Source organism: Mustela erminea, chromosome 9 (genome assembly GCF_009829155.1).
Source record: "Mustela erminea isolate mMusErm1 chromosome 9, mMusErm1.Pri, whole genome shotgun sequence".
Lineage (NCBI taxonomy): Eukaryota > Metazoa > Chordata > Mammalia > Carnivora > Mustelidae > Mustela > Mustela erminea.
In genome coordinates this window covers 58,403,519-58,427,351 of record NC_045622.1, presented here as the reverse complement: position 1 = coordinate 58,427,351, position 23,833 = coordinate 58,403,519, and the positions used below count along the sequence as shown (strand labels likewise).

Genomic DNA, 23,833 nt, shown 5'->3' with positions numbered 1-23,833 from the left:
GACTACAATCATTGGTTTCCCTTAATAGCTTCACTGAACAAATCTTGTATGGGGGACTTGGGTGGATAAACCATGGGGGAGACTCCAACCTGTGGGTTCTTTCTTAGGGAAAGGAAACCTCAGACACTTAACCTCTCTTCTGGAGAAGGGCCCTCCTAGTATATATATATCTGTGAATATCTAATTGTGATTAATAAAGTGGCCTCCAAAGTCATGCAGCTCATCAATGCAGATAGATTAGGCTGAGAAAAAAGAGAGAAGATGGAAGAAATGGGTGACTTCCCTAAAGAAACAAAGAGATGCCCGTAGGCTGTAAAAGTAGAGATTCAGCTATCAGGACCCACCCCAAATAATGATGTTAGGACTTCATTTTATTAGCTTGAACCTCATTATGTTTCTCCCTACCACCTCCATCGTCTTCTATCTTCCTATGCATTACTCAGGAGTGTACTAAATCGTTCCCTCCTGCCTACCTCCACATGCTTAAGAGCATGGCCAGGTTGACAATTTAATAAAGCTTGTATGTTTTGCTTTTAAATCTCTCATAGTATTCCAGTGCAGCCCAACTTACTCATATTTTCCCCATCTCCCCCACCCTTCCCTCTGCCCTAAGATTTTCATTTTTTTTTTCTATTAAACACTGCTTTCATTTTCTAAAGTTTTATTTTAATTCCAATTAGTTAACATTCTGTTATGTCAGTTTCAGGTGTACAATAGTGTTTCAACACTCCATACAACATCCAATGCTCATCACAAGTACATTCCTTAATACCCATTACCTGTTTCACCCATCCCCCCACCACCTCTCCTCTGTTTGTTCTCTTTGGTTAAAAGTCTGTTTCTTGGCTTGTCTCTCCCTTCTCTTTTCCTTTGCTCATTTATTTTGTTTCTTAAATTCCACATATGAGTGAAATCATATGATATTTGTCTTTCTCTGACTGACTTATGCTAAGCTAAATAAGATTTTCATTTTTTAAAAGTATTTCAGGGACACCGAGGTGGCTAGATTGGTTAAGCATCAGACTCAGTTTCAGCTCAGGTCATGATGTCAGGGTCCTGGCATCAAGCCCAGAGCAGAGTCTACTTGTCCCTCTCCTTCCCCCTCTGTTCCTCCACCTGCCCCTGCCAAATAAAGAGAATATTTTTTAAAAAGTATTTCAAAGCCTTGTTTGCCAATATTCATAGCAACACTACATTCATAATAGCCAAAAAAATGGAAATGACCCAAGTGTTCATCAACAGAGAAATAGATAAACAAAAGACGGTAAATATATACAATGGAATATTATTCACATAAAAAGGAATAAAACTGAGACACATTTGACAATATAGATAAACCCTGAGAATATTATGCTAAGTAAAACAAGCTACCCACAAAAGAACAAATATTGTGTGATTCCATTTATATGAAATATGTAGGACAGGCAAATTCACAGAGAAAAAGTAGAATAGAGGTTACCAGGGGCTGGGGAGAGGAGGATAAGGTGTTATTTAATGAGGACATAGTATCAATTTGGACTGATTAGGAAGTTTTAGACATGGATAGTGGTGGGTTGCACAACAATGTACAACTTAATGCTACTAAATTGCACATTTGAAAATTATTAAAATGGCAAACTTTGTGTTATATTTATTTTACAACAATAATGGGGGCTTAAGTGGGTAGGAGAAGAATCAATGAAACAAGATGGGATTGGGAGGGAGACAAACCATAAGTGACTCTTAATCTCACAAAACAAACTGAGGGTTGCTGGGGGGAGGGGGTTGGGGAGGGTATGTGCTTTGGTGAGTGCTGTGAAGTGTTTAAACCTGGTGACTCACAGACCTGTACCCCTGGGGATAAAAATATATGTTTATAAAAATTAAAAAATTAAAAAAATAATAAAAATAAATAAATCCACTATAAAAAAAAAAATCACCAAAGGAAAAAGGTGAAATTTTCACTATCATTATAGGGCTTTTTTTTTTTTTTAATCAAGAACATGTTAAGGAGACTGGGTAGCTCAGTCAATTAAGCATCTGACTCAGTTTCAGCTCAGGTCGTGATCTTAGGACCATGAGATAGAGTCCCATGTTAGGCTCAGGTCTCAGTGCTGAGTCTGCTTAAGAATCTTCCCCCTTCCTTCTCCACTCCACTCTGTTCCTCTTCCAGCTCAAACTCTAAATAAATAAATAAACTTTAAAAAAATTGAAATGGGATGCGAAATGAGCAGGGGGACAAGATGGCGGGGAAGTAGGAGGAGGCGCCTTTTCAACCTGTACCCCAAAGTGAGCTGATTACCTACCAAAGAACTCCAATCACCCATGAAATCAGCCTGAGATAAGAATTATACACGTCTGGATCTCTACAGGGGCAGAAGATGCCAGTGGGCAGGGAAAGTGGAGTGGGAACAGCAGACTGATATCGGAAGACAAAAAAAGGGGGAGGGAGCACCAGAGGTGACAGGTTGTAAAGTAATACCCCCAATACGAGCGAGAGTGCCCTGCATCTGGGGACCAGCATTAACTTGGAGACTGGTTGAAAGCACTCCAAAAGATAAACCATTGGCCACACTAATCCAAAAGAAAAGAGAGAAAGCCCAAATTCATAAAATTATGAATGAAAAGGGAGAAATCACAATGAAGACCAAGGAAGTCGAAACAATCATCAGAAGTTATTATCAACAGTTATATGCCAATAAGCTTAGCAACTTAGATGAAATAGATGCATTCCTGGAAAACTATAAACTCCCAAAATTGAACCAGGAAGAAATCGACAACCTGAATAGACTGATATCTAGTAACGAGATTGAAGCAGTGATCAAAAACCTCCCAAAAAACAAGAGCCCAGGATCTGACGGATTCCCTGGGGAATTCTACCAAACTTTCAAAGAAGAAATAATACCTATTCTCCTGAAGCTCTTTCAAAAAATTGAAGCAGAAGGAAAACTTCCAGACTCTTTCTATGAAGCCATCATTACCGTGATCCCCAAACCAGGCAAAGACCCTATGAAAAAGGAGAATTTCTGACCAATATCATTGATGAATATAGATGCTAAGATTCTCAACAAGATCGTAGCAAACAGGATCCAACAGCACATTAAAAAGATTATCCACCATGACCAGGTGGGATTCATCCCTGGGCTACAAGGATGGTTCACCAATCGCAGATCAATCAATGTGATAGAACAAATTAATATGAGAAGAGAGAAGAACCACATGGTCCTCTAAATCGATGCAGAAAAAGCATTTGACAAAATCCAGCATCCGTTCCTGATTAAAACGTTTCAAAGTATAGGGATAGAGGGAACATTCCTGAACTTCATCAAATCTATCTATGAAAGACCCACAGCAAATATCATCCTCAATGTGAAAAAGCTTGCAGCCTTCCCGTTGAGATCAGGAACAAGACAAGGATGCGCACTCTCACCACTCTTGTTCAACATAGTATTAGAAGTCCTAGCAACAGCAATCAGACAACAAAGAGAAATAAAATGTATCCAAATTAGCAATGAAGAAGTCAAACTGTCTCTCTTCGCAGATGACATGATTCTTTATATGGAAAACCCAAAAGACTCCACCCCCAAACTACTAGAACTCATACAGCAATTCAGCAACGTGGCAGGACACAAAATCAATGTACGGAAATAAGTAGCTTTCTTATACACTAACAATGAAAATACAGAAAGGGAAATTAGAGAATCAATTCCATTTACTATAGCACCAATAACCATAAGATACCTGGGAATAAACCTAACAAAAGAGGTAAAGGATCTGTACTTGAGGAACTACAGAACACTCATGAAAGAAATTGAAGAAGTCACAAAAAGATGGAAGACCACTCCATGCTCTTGGATTGGAAGAATAAACATTGTTAAAATGTCTATACTTCCTAGAGCAATATATACTTTTAATGCCATTCCGATCAAAATTCCACCAGTATTCTTCAAAGAGCTGGAGCAAATAATCCAAAAATTTGTATGGAATCAGAAGAGACCTCGAATTGCTAAGGAAATGTTGAAAAACAGAAATAAAATTGGGGGCATCACGTTACCTGATTTCAAGCTTTATTACAAAGCTGTGATCACCAAGACAGCATGGTACTGGCATAAAAACAGACACATAAACCAGTGGAACAGAGTAGAGAGCCTAGATATGCACCCTCAACTCTATGGTCAAATAATCTTTGACAAAACAGGAAAAAATATACAGTGGAAAAAAGACAGTCTCTTCAATTAATGGTGCTGGGAAAACTGGACAGCTATATGTAGAAGAATGAAACTTGACCATTCTCTTACACTGTACACAAAGATAAACTCAAAATGGATAAAAGACCTCAATGTGAGACAGGAATCCATCAGAATCCTAGAGGAGAACATAGGCAGTAATCTCTTCGATATCAGCCACACAAACTTTTTTCAAGATATGTCTCCAAAGGCAAAGGAAACAAAAGCAAAAATAAACTTTGGGACTTCATCAAAATCAAAAGCTTCTGCACAGCAACGGAAACAGTCAAAAAAACAAAGAGGCAACCCATGGAATGGGAGAAGATATTTGCAAATGACAGTACAGACAAAAGGTTGATATCCAGGAACTATAATGAACTCCTCAAACTCAACCCACACAAAACAGACAACCATATCAAAAAATGGGCAGAAGATATGAACAGACACTTCTCCAATGAAGACATGCAAATGGCTATCAGACACATGAAAAAATGCTCATCATCACTAGCCATCAGGGAGATTCAAATTAAAACCACATTGAGATGCCACCTTACACCAGTTAGAATGGCCAAAATTAGCAAGACAGGAAACAACATGTGTTGGAGAGGATGTGGAGAAAGGGGAACCCTCTTATACTGTTGGTGGGAATGCAAGTTGGGGCAGCCTCTTTGGAGAACAGTGTGGAGATTCCTCAAGAAATTAAAAATAGAGCTTCCCTAAGACCCTGCAATTGCACTCCTGGGTATTTACCCCAAAGATACAGATGTCATGAAAAGAAGGGCCATCTGTACCCCAATGTTTATAGCAGCAATGGCCACGGTCACCAAACTGTGGGAAGAACCAAGATGCCCTTCAGTGGACGAATGGATAAGGAAGATGTGGTCCATATACACTATGGAGTATTATGCCTCCATCAGAAAGCATAAATACCCAACTTTTGTAGCAACATGGATGGGACTGGAAGAGATTATGCTGAGTGAAATCAGTCAAGCAGAGAGAGTCAATTATCATATGGTTTCACTTATTTGTGGAGCATAACAAATAGCATGGAGGACATGGGGAGTTAGAGAGGAGAAGGGAGTTGGGGGTAAATTGGAAGGGGAGGTGAATCATGAGAGACTATGGACTCTGCAAAACAATCTGAGGGGTTTGAAGTGGCGGGGAGGGGGTGGGAGGTTGGGGCACCAGGTGGTGGGTATTATAGAGGGCACGGATTGCATGGAGCACTGGGTGTGGTGAAAAAATAATGAATACTGTTATGCTGAAAATAAATAAAAAATAAATAAATAAATAAATATTTTTTTAAAAAAAATTGAAATAATTACATTTTGAATATATTGGGTTAAAGAAAACACCCTTTTAAAGAAGTATCTATAAATACTTTTACCTCTTTGGGATTATATTTAATCTTTGAGATTCTATTTAATCTCCTGTATTAAGGGAGGGAAAGAGCCCTAGTACGGGACTTATGAGCTCTGCGCTGTAGTTCCTATTCTCCCTCTAGGTGGGTGACCTTGTCTAATAAACATAATCTCTCTGCATTAACTCTATAAAACATGGTAATTAAATTAGATGATCTCTAAATCCCAACCTATTTTGAATATTATGTGCTCTGAACACTGAGAAGCCTTAAACAATTCCACAGGCCTGTGGAACCCTGCAGGGACTCTTGGAAAAGCCTTCTGCCTCACATATGAAAGTCAAGCCCCTTCCCTGAGGCCACACCTGCTATTTGTCCAAATATAATATTTATCAACTTGATCTCCTACCCCTGATTCTTCCATTAAGGCCCTTCCAAAACTCAAAACTGCTCCACAAAGATGGGGATTTTCCACCCCAGAAAATATTCACAAACTCTCTATAAAAGGCAGCTCAACCCAATAGAAAAATCAAACAGTTCTGACTCATCAAGTCAGTTCACCCTCTGTGAGGCTTGTTTTCCTCATCTGTTTATTAGGGATGATAAAAGAGTAGCTATCCCTCAGGGTTTTATGAGAATTGTGTGCAACAAGCCACACATAATCCTTAGCACAGAATCTAGTACATAGCAGGAACTCACTAAATACTCATTATTACCTTGGAGGGGGTAGCGGGTGATAATCCCTGCCTCAAAGTGATATTGAGGAGATAGAGATGTGAGTTTCTGCCTGTGGCAAACAAGCCACTGATTTTTCTTAAGTACTCATCTAATTATTAGCATTGCAGCTTGGAGTTTTCTCTCTCTCTCACCTATACCAGGACTAAGTGTGGTGAATGGGAGAAGTAAGATTCAACTGGGACTGAAATGTCTGATCTTATACAAAAAAGGAAGAAAAACAACAGAAGACCATAGTTTTAAAAGTTGTCTCAGGAAAATGTGATTGCATTCTAGAAAGTGGCAAACTAAAGTGGGTATTCTGGCCATTGCTTAGTCCTGGTTCACATGGACTACAGTCCTGGGAGAGTGTTTGCCTTCTGGTTCCCATTGATCTAGAAAGACTTCCAGGAGGAGGCCCTCTGGGAACTTGGGGAGATGAGTCAACTCACAGAGTTGGTCCCAGGCAGCCCATGCTGTGAGAGGCCTCTGGGTCTTAAGCAAATGCTCACTGAAGTGAGGGTGTCTTTCCCAGTGAACAAGGATCTCCAGGGACTGAGGATCATAAAAACACTGCCCTGTTCCCAGTCATGTTTATGTTGGCCTGGTCAGTGGAGGGCACTTGTTTAGGTAGCCATTTCCCCTTGAGAGACAGAGTCTGAGTTTGCCCGATAAGCAGGACAGCTCCCATCCCCAGTAATTTCATTTGACCCCCATCTCTGAGCAGCAAATCATTTATTCCAGACAGGATTGACAAGAAATAAGGACAGAACATAAATTTGTTTGTTTCTGGGGACAGACATTCCCCTAAGGTTTTTGTTGTTGTTGTTGTTGTTGTTGTTGTTGTTGTTAGAAGAAAAGATTCACTGTCAATATATATTTACAACCAGAGATTCCCAGCATCACATATCTGAGATTCTTTCCAATGCTGATCACCACAAATTCTCCCAGCCTAGGCCAAAATTCATGCCCAACTTCCACTTTTATATCATTCAAAGTTAAATATTCAAGAATCATTTATAATATTCTGGTCCCTATAAAAGGTGAATAGAATACAAAATAAACAATAGTGGGTATTACAGTGAACATCAGATAATATTAAAAAAACAAGAGATAACAAGTGGTGACAAGGATGTAGATAAAAGGGAACACTTGTACATTTTTGGTGGGAATGTAAATTGGTACAGTCACTATGAAAAACTAAATGAAGGTTACTCAGTAAATTGAAAACAGGACTGCCATATAAGATTAGGCAATTTCACTTCTGTCTGAATAGTTGCCCAAAGGAAATGAAATCATTATCTCAAGGAAATATCTGTACTCCCATATTCATTGCAGGTATTAATCCCTATCACTAAGATACAGAAACAAGAAAAGGATGGAATATTTAGCCTTAAAAAATTAGGAAATTTTGCCATTTGCAACATGATGGAGGAATCTAACAGGCAAGATGTTACATGAAATATTCGAGATAGAGAAAGATAAACTGCAGAGTACCACTTATATGTGTAATCAAGAAGACAACAAATCAAATTCATAGGAACAGAAAGTAGAATGGCTGGTGTCAGAGGCTGTGGATGGGGAAATATGGAAAAAGAATATGGTAAAAGAATATAGACTTTCAGCTATAAGAAGAATGAATTTTGAGGACTTTAGTATTTAACATGATCACTACAGTTGATAATACTGAATTGGTTAATTAAAATTTGATGAGAGAGTAGAACTTAAATGTTCTCAGAAAAAAAAAGAAAGAAAAGTAAAGTAAATATGTGAGAAGATGGATGTGTTAATTAACTCAAAGGTGGGAATCCTTTCACAATGTATATGGTTACAAAATCATCACATTATAGCCTTTAAATATATTACAAATTTATTTGTTAATTGTACCTCAATGCATATGTAAACTAACTCAAAATTGACCACTGACTTGAATGTAAAAAAAAAATTAATGTAAGCATAAACCTAAAACTTTTAGAAAAATTTAGGAGAAAATCTTCAGGATAGAGGGCAAAGTATTCTTAGCCTTAATACCAAAAGTGTTATTCCTCTAAGGAAAAATTGATAAAGATTTATTAAAACTAAATAAACTAATAACTCACACCTTCTGAGTCAAAGACTCAGTTAAAAGGACAAAGAAACAAACAAACAAACAAACAAAAAAAAAAAACAGAGTGGGAGAATATATTTGCAAATTACATATCTAAGAAAGGCCTGGTATCTAGAACAGATAAAGTACTCTGAAAACTCAACTAGAAAAAAATCTAATTAGAAATAGACAAAAGACATGGAAAGACATTTCATGGAAAAAGGAACAGATGCAAATGAACACAGAAAAATTCAAAGTTATTAGCTAGGAGGATATAAAAATTAAAACTACAATGAAATATCACTATACATCTATCAGAATAGCTTCCTTGTTTTTTTTTTTTGTTTTTTTTTTAGGTGAAAACATCAAATGCTGGCAAGGATGTGGGGAAACTGGATCACTGGGTCACTCATACACTGCTGGTTGAAATGTAAAACGGTATAGCCAGCCACTCTAGAGAATATTTTGGCAGTTTCTAAAAATACTAAACATGCAACTAGCATATGGCTGAGCATTTGTACTCCCGGGCATTCATCCCAGAGAAATGGAAAGTTATGTTCACCAAAAGTTTTCATGCAAATGTTTATAGCAGCTTTATGCACAATAGTCCAAAACTGGAAACACAGATGTTCTTCAACAGGAGAATGGTTAAACAAACTGGTACAACAAGGCCCTGTAAATACTACTCAGCACTTACAAGGAATGAACTCTTCACACACAGAATAAGCTGGCTACATCTCCAGAGAATGATGCAGTGGGGTTAAAAAAAATTACATATTGTATGATTTCATTTATATGACATTCCTGAATAGAACACATTAGTGATTGTCAGAGGCTAAACAGGGGATGGGAGGGAGAAGAGTGGATGGGGCTATAAAAGGACAGCATGAGGGATCCTTGTGGCACTGGAAGTGTTCTGTATCTTCTCTGTAACAATGTCAATATCTTTATTTTGATACTGCACTACTGTTTTGCTAGATGCTACCCTTGGAAAAATTGGGTGAAGGGTATTTGGGATCTCTATATTAAATATTATAACTGCATGTGAATCTACAAACATCTCAAAATAAAAATCCAAAAAAGAAAATCTTAAAGACTTGACAAGGTTGGAAGATGGTGTTGGAGTTGGAGGGCCCTAAATGCACCTCATCCCGCTAACACAACTAGATAACTATCAAATCATTCTAAATACTGCAGGAATTGACCTGAAGGCTAGCAGAACAAACTTCACAACTAAAGTTGGAGAAGAGGCAACACTGAAGAAGGTAGAAAGGGCAGAGACATGGTTTGGGAGAGAAAAAATCATGGCTAGGGGAGCCACAGTCACAGAGAAGGGCAAGAGATAGACTAGCCCAGAAAGGAGCACATAAGGAAAATGAATCCCCACAGCAGCTGGCTTAAAGAAGCAAGAAAGCAGCTACATTTCATGAGTTCCTGCAACCAGTGGGTCTTAAAACATGGAGTTTTAAAGGCCAGTATATTTGTTTTGGTAAAAGACTGGAGGGCGCTGGGGGTATTCTTAGAGAGGAGACAAACAACCCACAGACATACAGCATGGAAACAATTATCTGAAGAATGCCTACGGAACACAGTGGGAAGGTTATTTGCTCTTCTCAGTGCATATCCAAGAGAGACAGCAATCAAGGGAAGACCCCTTGAGAACTGGTCAACACCCTTTCCTTCCCATGCCCCTCAGCATAAGCACTAGCCACCAGTGGGAACCAGCACAGTGCTGACACTCAACACTTGCTTACTCCAGCAGAACCACTCCTCCCAGTCATGCTTGCCTCAGTCCCAGAATGAGGACCACTTTCCCCACAAGACCTGCCCAAACCCCTACTCACACCTTATCTTCCGAAAAGGGGGTGTTTCAGAGCTATGGTTTCTGTGGGTGAGGCAACAGGTATGATCTCACAGACAAGAACTCACCTAGTTAAAATGCACCACATTCAGGCCAAGAACCAAACATTGCCCACAACTGACAAAGAGAACCTCAGCAGATGACTGGCCTAAAGGATAGATGGGCCAGGACACAAGAGCAGAGCACATGCAATGCACAATGGAAGCACTCATGGAAGTGTTCCAACAGGGGACACTATACTGCAGGGCACTAGAGGACCTCTTCTTCAGGATAGAAAGTCTATCAAGAAGGCGAAAAAATTGTAAATAGTTATACACCCAAATGGGAGTACCCTGATACATGAAACAGTTAATTATAAACATAAAGGAGTTAGGGGTGCCTGGGTGGCTCAGTGGGTTAAAGCCTCTGCTTTCAGCTCTGATCATGACCCCAGGGTCCTGGGATCGAGCCCCATGTCAGGCTCTGGCTCAGCAGGGAGCCTGCTTCCCTTCCTCTCTCTCTGCCTGCCTTTCTGCCTACTTATGATCTGCCAAATAAATAAAATCTTAAAAAAAAAAATAAAGGATCTAATCAATAAGAATACAATAACAGTAGGGGACTTCAACACTCCACTTACATCAATGGAACAACAACAAAAAAAAATCAATGAGGAAACAAAGTGGCTTTAAATGCCACACTGGAACAGCTGGATTTGATACATTCAGAACACTCCATGCTAAAAAAAAGCAGACTATACAATTTTTCTAGTGTACACAGAACATTTTCCAAAAGAGATCACATATTAGCCCACAAAACAAGCCACAACTATTTTAAGATCACAGTCATACCATGCACCTTTTCTGATCACAGTGCTATGGAAGTAGAAGTCAACCACGAGAAAAAAAATCTAGAAAGAGCACAAATACATGCAGGTTAAATAACATGCTACTAAACAATGAATTGATCAACCAGGAGATAAAAGAAATTATAAAGTACACCCAACTTTTGTAGCAACATGGACGGGACTGGGAGAGATTATGCTGAGTGAAATAAGTCAAGCAGAGAGAGTCAATTATTATATGGTTTCACTTATTTGTGGAGCATAACAAATAGCATGGAGGACAAGGGGAGATGGAGAGGAGAAGTGAGTTGAGGGAAATTGGAAGGGGAAGTGAACCATGAGAGACTATGGCCTCGGAAAAACAATCTGAGGGTTTTGAAGGGGCAGGGGGTGGGAAGTTGGGGGAACCAGATGGTGGGTATTATAGAGGCATGGATTGCATGGAGCACTGGGTGTGGTGCAAAAACAATGAATACTGTTACACTGAAAAGACATTTAAAAAAAAATTCTTAAAAAAAAAAACAGTACATGGAAACAGACGGAAATGAAAACATGATGGTCCCAAATCTGGGATGCAGGAAAAGTGGTTCTAAGAGGGAAGTTTATAGCACTACAAGCCTACCTTACGAAGTAAGAAAAATATCAAATAAACAACCTAACCTTACATGTAAAGGACCCAGAAAAAGAAAATTAAACAAAACCTTAACCCAGCAGAAGTAAGGAAATAATAAAGATTATAGAAGAAATAAATGATATACAAACAACAAAACAAACAAACAAAAGAGAGTAGAACAGATCAATCAAGCAAGGATCTGGTTCTTTGAAAAAGTCGGTAAAATTGATAAACCTCTAGCCAGGCTTACCAAGAAAAAAAGAGAAAGGACTCAAATAAATAAAATCACAATAAAGGAGAAGAAATAACAACCAACAGAACAGAAATATAATTATAAGAGAATATTATGAAAAACTGTATGTCAGAAAATTGCACAACCTAGGAAAAAATGGATAAATTCTTAGAAAATAAACCACCAAAACTGAAACAGGAAGAAATAGAAAATTTGAACAAATAACCAAGAAAGAAATTTAATCACTAATCAAACACCAAAAGTCCAAGACCAGATGGCTTCACAGAGGAATTCTACCAAACATTTAAAGAAGAGTTAATACCTATTCTCAAACTTTTCCAAAAATAGAAATGGAAGGAAAACTTCCAAATTTATTCTATGAAGGCAGCATTACCCTGATACCAAAACCAAATAAAGACTCTACTAAAAAAGAACTACAGACCAATATACCTAATGAACATAAATGAAAAAATCTTCAACAAAATAATGGTGAACTGAATTCCACAATACATTTTAAAAAATCACTCACCACAATCACATGGGATTTATTCTTGCATTGCAGAGTCGTTCAATATTTGTAAATCAACTAACACCACATCAATAAGAGAAAGGAAAAGAACCACATGATCATTTCAGCAGATGCAGAGAAAGCATTTGACAAATTACAACTTTCACTCATGATAAAAACCCTCAACAAAGTAGGTTCAGAGGGAACATACCTCAATGTAAGGAAGGTCATATATGAAAAACCTACAGCTAATATAGCTTAGCTATAGAGAAAAGCTGAGAGGTTTTCCCCTAAGGTCAGGAATAAGGCAAGAATGTCCACTTCAATTCAACACTTCCATTCAACATAGTACTAGAAATCCTAGCCACAGAAATCAGACCAAAAAGAAAAAGAAAAAAGGCATCCAAATCCGTAAGGAAGAAGTAAAACTTTCACTAATTGCATATGACATGATATGCCAGCAAAAAGCTGCTAGAACTGATAAACTGATTTAGTAAAGTTGCAGGATAAAAAAATAAATCAATGTATAGAAATCTTCTGCATTTCTTTTTTATTATAAGATTTATTTTTCTAGTTTAAATTCAATACATTAATTAACATATAATGTATTATTTGTGTCAGGAGTACAGTTCTGTGATTCCTCAGTCTTATATAATACCCAGTGCTCATTACAATTCTGTTGCATTTCTATACACCAATAATGAAGCAGCAGAAAGAGAAATCAAGAAAACAATCCCACTTATGATGGCACCTAAAATAGTAATATGCCTAGGAATAACCCTAACCAAAGAGGTAAAAAACCTGAATTCTGAAAACTATAAAATATTGAGGAAGAAGTTAAAGATGACACCAAAAAATGGAAATACAATCCACACTCATGGATTAGAAGATCAAATATTGTTCAAATGTCTATACTACTTAAAGCAATCTAATCATTTACTACAATCCTTATCAAAATGCCACCAGCATTTTTCACAGAACTAGAACAATTCTAAAATTTGCATAAAACCATAGAAGACCCCAAATAGCCAAAGACAACTTGAAAAGGAAAAGCAAAGCTGGAGGCATCACAATTCCAGACTTCAAGTAACATTACAAAGCCCTAGTAATTAAAACAGTATGGTATTAGTACAAAACCACACACGCAGATCAATGGAACAGAATAGAAAATTGAGAAATAGACCCACAAATATATGGTCAGTTAATCTTCAACAAAGCAGGAAAAAATATCCAATGAGAAAAAGACAGTCTCTTCAACAAATGGTATTGGGAACCTGGACCAATTTGTTACATCATACACAAAAATAAGTTCAAAATGGATCAAAGACCTAAATATGAGACCTGGAAACAACAACAAAAAATCCTAGAAGAGAGCACAGGCAATAATTTCTCTGACATTGGCCATAGCAACTTTTTTCTAGATATGTCTCCTGACACAAGGGAAACAAAAGCAAAAGTAACTATTGAGACTTCATCAAAATAAAAAACTACTGCATGGTGAAGGAAACAATCAAGAAAACTAAAAGACAACCTACAGAATATGCAAATGAAAAGGGTTAGTATCCAAAACTTATAAAGAACTTATGAAATTCAACATCCAAAAAACAAATAATCCAATTTTAAAATAGGCAGAAGACATGAACAGACATTTCTCCAGAGAAGCATCTAGATGGCCAACAGACACATGAAAAGATGCTCAACATCACTTATCCTCAGGGAAATACAAATCAAAATTGCAATATCACCTCACACCTGTGAGAATAGCTAAAATAAAAAAAACATAAGAAACAACACATGTTGGCGAGGATGTAGAGAAAAAGGAAAACTCTTGCTCTGTTGGTAGGAATGCAAACAGGTGCTTCCACTGTGGAAAACAGTATGGAGATTCCTCAAAAAAGTTAAAAGTAGAGCTACCCTAAGATCTAGAATCATACTACTGGGTATTTATCCAAAGAACACAAAAACACTAATTCAAATGGATACATGCACCCAATATTTATACCAGTGTTATTTATAATAACGAAGATATGGAACCATCCCAAGCATCCATTGGTTGATGAATGGATAAAGAAGATGTGGTGTGTGTGTCTGTGTGTGTGTGTGTGTGTGTGTGTAATAAAATAGTACTCAGCATAAAAAAAGAATGAAATCTTGACATTTGGAGCAACATAGAAGGAATCTGAGAGTATAATGCTAGGCAAAGTAAGTTAAATACCATATGATTTCACTCCTATGTGGAATTTAAGAAACAAAACAAATAAGCAAAGGATAGAGAGAGAAAGAGATCAAAATAGAGAGAGAGAGAGATCAAAAGAGATAGAAACAGACTCTTATTTATAGATAACAAACTGATAAACTGATGGTTACCAGAGGGGAGGTGGGGGGATGGATGAAATAGGTGATGGAGACTAAAGAGAATAGTTGTCATGATGAGCACCAGGCCTTGTATGGAATTGTTGAATCATTATATTATACATCTGAAACTAATACAACACTGTATATTAGTGTTTTTTTTAACTGAAATTTTTAATTTTTAAATTATATATTTTTACATACATATTTTTTAAAAATATGAAATTTTTTAAAAATGTAAGAAAACTAAATAAATAATGAAATTTTAAAAAAATTTTTAAAAATGTAAGAATTTTTAAAATTTTTAAATTTTTAAAAAATGTAAGAAAACTAACTAAATAAATAATGAAAAATATCTTAAAAGAGTCTTAGGTTACATGTTATGGCAGTCAAAATAAAAATTTTTTTTAACGGTATGTGATGGGCACACAACAAAGAAGTGGTTAGAAGATGGAGAGGGGGCTGACATGAAGCACCATGTCCCATTAAATGGTCTCCCTGGCAGGACATAGATGTTGGAGTGGAAGTGAGTAAGAGCAGACGGGTTGACCAAGAACCTTAGAGAAGGCACACGTGATGGCCTCCATTTCCCATGGGAAGTCAGGAGCAATGTCAAATAAGCTGCTTGGAGAAGAGATTGGCAGGTTGAGTAAAGAGCTTGAGAAGAATGGTGACAATTTAAAAACTGAAAGAAATTACAGAGTGATGCAGAAGTCTCAGCTCAGGCTAATGGCCATAAAGCATTTTGATAAAAGATTTCAAAGGTGTGTGATTTTTTCCCCCTAAGTTTGTTTATCATCTCAGGGGGAGTAAAGTAGATAGGCTGGGCCCAGTTCAGCTGGGAGAGGGCAGCTAAAATCAAAGAGGAGAAAGGTCAGTGTATCCCTAGAAAGCAACTGTAGGTGAATGACCACAGTCCAAATCAACTGAGGTATGAGCTGAGGTGAATTTGTGGCAGAACTCTCCAGAAAGTGAGAAAGAATGGAGACAAAGCTTGTATATGGTGAGGAAAACAGAACAAGAATTCAAACCCTAGCCTGCCTGGTTCTGTAGTACATATTCTTTCCACTGCCCAGGTTCCCTCCTTTTTGAACTTTGATTCAGCCCTAGGCTGAATGTGGGAAGAATCTGTGCCAGCACCCACCCCCTTATTGTTTAATTCTTTCAAACATTTCCCCTGATTCCAAAGCTAGCCTTAACTTTTCCATTCCCCAGGGATCTGGGCAGAGTCACTCCATAGTGGCCCAAACCTGACCTCCCCTGGAGACAGGCACTGCTGCCAAGACGTCCTTGTGTAATGAGATAAAACTCAATCCCTCTGCCACAAAGACCTCCTGGGCTCTTGCAGGATGTGGTGTGACAGAGCAACCTGGAACAATAGCCAGGGTGAGTAACCTATGGCCTCATCACATCCCCTTCTCCACTTCCCAGATGGGTGACCGCCAGCACCTTAGCCTCAGATGTAGATAACAGTGGGAAGAGTCAAATAACACAGAATTTCTGTGCACAGAATTTGCAAATAACACAGAAGAAAGAGAAATAATCAGTCTTGGACCATGAGAAATACTAGTTCTATCTCCTGCTTGGAGAAGAGGGCCTGAAGGAGGCTACCTATCTGAGGTTCAGGGAGTTTAAAGCTCAGACCACATTCCAGGGAGACAGGTCCTTTATAGCCAAGTTCTCTTCCCATCTGGCATTCCAAGATCATTTGACCTCTGGTTCAGCATCTCAGCTATCCTTCTTCTTGTCTAGACTGGCATTTCTCCACAAGCATTCTCTGTCACACAGGTCTGGCTTCCCATAGTGGCCTACGGTGGTACAGAGTAATGCTGATTACCATGCCTTTGTGAACCAAGTGGTGAAAGAGAGCTGGGAAGGCTCACCTTTCCTCAATTCCCTTGTTTTCAATATTGTCCATCTTTCCTTTCTGCCAGTTTCTTTCCATTCTTCTTATGATTGCTCCTCATCCGTGATATTGTTGATATACCTTATATCCCATCCTGTTCTTCTGCCACTGTCAGATAATATATTTTTAAAATTTTTGCTTTCATTTAAATGAGATTTTGGAAAGAGTAAATGTTTGTGTGCAATTCACCGTGTTTAATTAGAAATATCTTCCCATTAAATGTAGTTATTTTTACAGAGTAAAACTGTTGATTTATTCATATTTTATTATGAAAAATAATAAAATCCTGTCTCAAAATTAGAGAGGACAGACTTGATCTCTATATACCTACAACTACCTACCAAAATCATAAGCTTATAGCCTCTCTTGGTAACTTGGCACTACACAATTCCTACCACAGGTGGCCCCCACTTACCCAATTATTTTGAAGTCAATATAATGTCTTATTTTATAAATATTTTCAAATCTTAAAACACAGCCATAGTATTATAATCACACACACACAAAAAAAGATTATCATCAAGAATTCAACCCGTATTTAAATTTCCCCAGTTATGCTGGAAATAAAAAAAAAAAAGAAGTTTAAAAAAAAAAAAAAAGTATTTCTGAATGTTAGTTTACTTACTTTTTTTTTAAGGTGTTTTTTTTTGTTTGTTTGTTTGTTTGCTGTTTTTTTTTTTTTTTTTGACAGAGATCACAAGTAGACAGAGAGGCAGACAAAAAGAGACAGGAGATAGCAAGCTCCCTGCTGAGCAGAGAGCCTGACACAGGGCTCAATGCCAGGACCCTGAGATCATGACCTGAGTTGAAGGCAGAGGCTTAACTCACTGAGCCACCCAGGCACCCCATAGTCTGCTTACTTTTTATATTTGATTTGCTCAAAACAAGATCCCAACAAGGTTTTTCCATTGCATTTGGTTGATATGAATCAAATCTCTCTTAATCTGTAGGTTTTCACCCTTTTTAAAAATTTTCTTATAATTTATTTATGGAAGAAACTGAAATTTTATCCTGGAAGCTTTCTTTTTGTTGTTTGGATTTTATTCATCACATTTCTTGGTGTCTTTAAACATATCTGTTTGCCCGGTGTTTCCTATATTCTCTATAAACTGGTAGATAAGAGACAGGCCTGTTAATTTAGTAAAATAGAGTGTCTAGTTTTCTCTCATTTGTGATAATATCAGCTCCTGACGATTTTTCTGCCATCATTTTTTGGTTTTGTTAAAAAGTATGGAAGAGGGAGAAGCCGACTCCCCTGAGCAGGGAGGCCAATGCAGGACTCCATCCCAAGACCCCAGGATCATGATGACCGACCACCCAGGCACCCAGTTCTATTACTTCTTAATAGCTGGAATGCTTCTGTGGAGAGAAGCTTTCCATCTTCAGTTCCTTTCTTTATACCATGCTACAATTATAGAAGAAAAGTAGATTATTTGTCAGTTTTTAGAATACTGAATGCCTACCCTTGCTGATCTCGTACTTACACATACACTAGCTAGCCTTAACACTCTCTCTTTCTCTGTGTTTTGATCTGCAGCAGTTATTATTCTCACTGACGTTTGGTTGACCCATATTTGGCAAGTCGGAGACTCTCTGAGTTGACTTTCTTTGTCTTTTAAAAATAATCTCAGTTGTCTTTAGTTCCCTGTTTTCTACTATTAAAAGATATCCAAGGTCATTTGGTGTATTTCCAGGGGAAGGCTTATCATCCATTTATGAAATTGGGGGAAAGGGCATCTAAGCATTAGGTGTGTTCCTTGTTACTGAACTGTTCTGGTTTGTAGCTATTTTCTGTAAATAAAGCTAGAAGATATGTATTTTTTAAATTTTTTTAAATTTATTTTCAGCATAACAGTATTCATTGTTTTTATACCACACCCAGTGCTCCATGTAATCCGTGCCCTCTCTAATACCCACCACCTGGTTCCCCCAACCTCCTACCCCCCCCACCACTTAGAACCCCTCAGATTGTTTTCCAGAGTCCATAGTCTCTCATGGTTCACCTCCCCTTCCAAGTTCCCCCAACTCCCTTCTCCTAACTCCCCATGTCCACCATGCTATTTGTTATGCTCCACAAATAAGTGAAACCATATGATAATTGACTTATTTCAATTCAGCATAATCTCCTCTAGTCCCGTCCATGTTGCTACAAAAGTTGGCAACCCACGGAATGGGAGAAGATATTTGCAAATGACAGTACAGACAAAAGGTTGATATCCAGGATCTATAATGAACTCCTCAAACTCAACACACACAAAACAGACAATCTTATCAAAAAAATGGGCAGAAGATATGAACAGACACTTCTCCAATGAAGACATACAAATGGCTATCAGAGACATGAAAAAATGTTCATCATCACTAGCCATCAGGGAGATTCAAATAAAACCACATTGAGATACCACCTTACACCAGTTAGAATGGCCAAAATTAGCAAGACAGGAAACAACATGTGTTGGAGGGGATGTGGAGAAAGGGGAACCCTCTTACACTGTTGGTGGGAATGCAAGTTGGGGCAGCCTCTTTGGAGAACAGTGTGGAGATTCCTCAAGAAATTAAAAATAGAGGGACGCCTAGGTGGCTCAGTTGGTTAAGCAGCTGCCTTCGGCTCAGGTCATGATCCCAGCGTCCTGGGATTGAGTCCCACATCGGGCTCCTTGCTCAGCGGGGAGCCTGCTTCTCCCTCTGCCTGCCATTCTGTCTGCCTGTGCTTGCTCTCTCCCCCCACTCTCTGATAAATAAATAAAATCTTTAAAAAAAAAAAAGAAATTAAAAATAGAACTTCCCTATGACCTTGCAATTGCACTCCTGGGTATTTACCCCAAAGATACAGATGGAGTGAAAAGAAGGGCCATCTGTACCCCAGTGTTTATAGCAGCAATGGCCACGGTCGCCAAACTGTGGGAAGAACCAAGATGCCCTTCAACGGACAAATGGATAAGGAAGATGTGGTGCATATACACTATGGAGTATTATGCCTCCATCAGAAAGAAGATATATATTATTTAAAGGAGAAATATCTCTTGAGCTTACTCTGATATTCCCAAGTTGATATTCTCAGTTTCATGATTACAGCATTTTAACTAACTTGTTTGAATTTACATACATATCCTCCATTCTTACCCTAAAAATTTTGCTTCCCAAATGCACTAAAATAATGACTCAAATGATGTATCTTATACTAATAATAGCCCATATTATAAATAATAATACAAATATATTGACTTGTATTTTTTTTCTTTTCCTCCTGAATAATATCTAAATATATTAATAATGTGCAGATTACATCAATTTTTCTGCAACTCTCTATGAACATTGATCTTTTCTTTGTAGTCCAGTGGTCTTAAGAGATTTCTGAGATAAGTGGTAATTTTTTCATTTTGAGATTCATTGCTTTTATCAGAGCACCTATATAGTTTTCGTTTACTCTTGCAATACAATTACCATACTTAAATACATATATATTTGCTTATTGGTTTTATTTCCTAGTACTTGACAAAAACTTTAATGTTTACATTTTTTTCAATTTTCAGAAAAATATTTTATGACATATTTTAGTATCTTTCTGGTTTTCATTTTTATTTTACTCTTCTTCAGGAATAGCTATTATGTTTAAAATTCTACTATTTATTTAGCATCTTTATTATAGACTAATTACTTTTTATCATTGTTTTCATTTAATTATATTTCATTATTTTCAATACTGTTCTCCATCTTGGAGTATGTTATTTTCTTTGGTTTACCATTTTGATGTTCACTTTCTTTTTTATTACCAACTCATTTTTATACCTTAATATCAAATATTTTAATTTGGTTCATGGTTTCATTCACTTATTTACAAATTTTTATCCATAATTTTCTTCTCCTTCCTTAATAGTTCCTTATCTCAAAGAGTATTTTTATACACCTTTAACATCTCTTATCCTTTTTGATTTTACATACTATGTCTGCACAAATTATATGTTGGAATTTTCTGTTACTCATCTTTGAATGGGGTGAGCTCTACCAGGAATTAATATTTATCCAAAATATGTCTGAGAGAGAAGAAATGGGGGATGATAGAACTGATACTGTCAAAACTTTATTTCATTATATTCTCTTTTAAATATTCTACTAGAATACGTGCAAAGAGACCAAATTCTGTCATCTCCTTCAAAGAAAAAAAAAAGGTCATTCTTGACTTCAGAGTAATCTTATGTCATTGGTAAGATATAGCATAACTGTACATCTAAGCTTCATAGTAAAACACCGTTCAGCTCTCAGATTTATTTTTGATAGGTTTTTTAAATCTTTGCTAAAAAATAATTCATTGACTGTTGCCCTTATGTAGTTTTTATTGACCTATTTTAGAGGGGTTTTTGGTGTTGCTCTTTGGGGTTGGGTTGGTTTTTTTTTTTTTTTTTTTTTTTTGCCTATTTACTTATATGTTTGGAAATTTAAAGGTGAATCCAAGAAAAGAAAGATAACAAACTCATGTTATCGACCCTTTAGTCTTCTATCACATGTTTACTTCCTTCAATGAGACCATTGTTTCTTGTTTAAAATAAAGCACTTTTTATTAGGCTTTTTAGGATCAACCCATATTCTTAAAGAAAACACTGCTTTCTTCAAAATACAAAGAAATCAGTGTTACACTATAAAATGACACTGCTGTAGACAATAGATTTAAATTAGGGTCATTCTCTAGTTGGTTTTTAGGTGTACATTTTTAAATCTCCTTACATTGCATATTTGCTTCCATGTAGGAACTCATGTCGCCAAATATCAGAGCTACTCCATTTTCCAATGATTTTGTCCTTATTTTTCTTCCCAGACTGAAGAGGCCACATCTCTCTGGAAACCTCAACTACTTTCCAAAGATGCTGCCTTCCCAGTCCTATGTCAATATCTCCTTCTTCCAGCCACATGCCTTCCTAATGATTGGCATCCCAGGGCTGGAGGCTGTTCATGGATGGATCTCCATCCCCTTCTCCTCCATGTACACGGTGGCCCTCACTGGAAACTGCCTGATCCTCTTGGCTGTAAGGAGAACTCCCAGCCTGAACCAGCCCATGTACTACTTTCTGTCCATGCTGGCCCTCACCGATGTGGGCCTCACTCTGTCCACACTGCCCACCACCCTGGCTGTGCTCTGGTTTGACCATCGGCTCATCGGCTTCAATGCCTGCCTGGTCCAGATGTTCTTCCTCCATTCTTTCTCTGTGGTGGAGTCGTCGGTGCTCCTGGCCATGTCATTTGACCGCTTTGTGGCCATCTCCAACCCTCTTCGCTATGCGGCTATCCTCACCAATAGTGTCATCATTAGGATTGGGCTGGCCATTGTGGCTCGAGCCACTATATCCCTGTTTCCTGGGCCCTTCTTACTGAAGCGACTGAACTACTGCCCTGATAAGAACCTTCTGTCCCATTCCTTCTGTTTCCATGCAGATGTCATGAAACGGGCCTGTGCTGATATTACTGTCAACATCCTTTATGGGCTCTATGTAGTTTTATCCACAGTGGGTGTAGATTCCTTGCTTATCGTCCTGTCCTATACCCTTATTCTTCATACGGTGCTGGGCCTAGCCTCTCCCAGGGAGCGTGTGCGGGCCCTAAACACATGTGTGTCTCATATATTAGCTGTTCTGGTTTTCTATATCCCTGTCATAGGCGTGTCAATGATCCACCGTTTTGGGAGGCACCTGCCTCATATTGTACATGCTCTCATTGCCTATGTGTACCTGGTGGTGCCCCCTGTGCTCAACCCCATCATCTATAGTGTGAAATCCAAGCCCATCAGGGAAGCCATATTCAGAATGCTGAGAGAGAAGAGGCAAGGCCGATGAAACCAAGAAACACCACAGAATATGAGGAAAAACATGGCCAGTCTTATGTCCAGAAACCCCTTACTCAGATCCCTGACCCAGACACATATCAAGAATATGACAACTGGATGCCGTCAGATTGATGGGTGACAAACAGTCTTCTTGATTCTTTCCTGCACTCATTAACTTCAGCTTTTTAATTCAGTATTTACTTGTACAAGAGACTCTGTGCTCATTACTAGGGATAGTAAAATGAATTATATGTGGTCTTGTCCCTCTGTTGCAGGACAGAAGCTTCTAAACACACAAATTAAGTGCAATAAGGCTATGATAGGTACACACAAAGTGCTACAGGAACCTGGAAGAGGGTTTCCTGTCTCATCAAGAGGAAATGAGAAAGGAGTCAGGGAAGAAGGATGGAAGGTGAGTGGAGTTTGTCACACAGAAAAGGTGGGAAAGGGGAAGGCATACCTAATAAAGGGGAAAGAATGTAAAACACAAAACCACTGAGGTGTGGAGCACCAGGGTGGTCAGTTGGTTAAGTGACCCATTCTTGATTTGGGCTCAGGTCATGACTTCAGGGTCCTGAGACTGAGACCACCTAGGCAGGCTCCATGCCAGCAAGGAATCTGCTTGGGATTCTCTCTTTCCCTCTCTCTCTCCCACTCCACCACCCCTCTAAAATAAATACATAACTCCTTAAAACAAAACATTGAGGTGTGGAACTCTCTGGTGTGTTTGTGGAAACGTGAGTAGTTAGTCAGATGTGGCTCCTCATAATCCCACAACTGAACCAGGAAGAAATAGAAAGCCTGAACAGACCCATAACCAGTAAGGAGATTGAAACAGTCATTAAAAATCTCCAAACAAACAAAAGCCCAGGGCCAGACGGCTTCCCGGGGGAATTCTACCAAACATTTAAAGAAGAACTAATTCCTATTCTCCTGAAACTGTTCCAAAAAATAGAAATGGAAGGAAAACTTCCAAACTCATTTTATGAGGCCAGCATCACCTTGGCTCCTCATACTCTGTGCGTGTTGGAGGGAGAAGGACAGGAGATGAGATAGAAATGATGAGCATACTTTGTGCTCCTTGGGGCCTTTCAGACCTCAGGGAAACATCTGCCTTCACTCCTTATTTAAGAGTCAGCCATGGGAAGCCTACTGCTTTGTAAAAGTTACACAGGTTTAACTGTGTGCTACAAGTTAGAAAGGTGAAAGTGGAGAAAAAGAATGCAAGGAACACATTTAAGAGACTGTGGTAACAGTCTAGGAAAAAGAGAAGGGAAGCTAAAGTTAAGTTAATAATAGGAAAATTAGATGTATTCTTAAAATCTCACCTCTATAGTTCTCTTCTTTGTCCTCTGAAAATG

The 23,833-nt window shown here is 38.1% G+C and overlaps 1 protein-coding gene across 1 annotated transcript; it reads left to right on the top strand.

Moving 5' to 3' along the window:
• The first annotated feature begins 21,502 nt into the window (after positions 1-21,502).
• LOC116599750 (olfactory receptor 51I2-like) lies at positions 21,503-22,482 on the top strand. Its single transcript, XM_032359727.1, has one exon. The coding sequence runs from the start codon at positions 21,517-21,519 to the stop codon at positions 22,480-22,482; it is 966 nt and encodes a 321-aa protein (XP_032215618.1). The 5' UTR covers positions 21,503-21,516.
• The last annotated feature ends 1,351 nt before the right edge of the window (positions 22,483-23,833 follow it).

Coding starts and splice junctions, on each gene's coding strand:
- LOC116599750 (XM_032359727.1), top strand. CDS start 21,517: ATGCTGCCTTCCCAGTCCTATGTCAATATCTCCTTCTTCCAGCCACAT.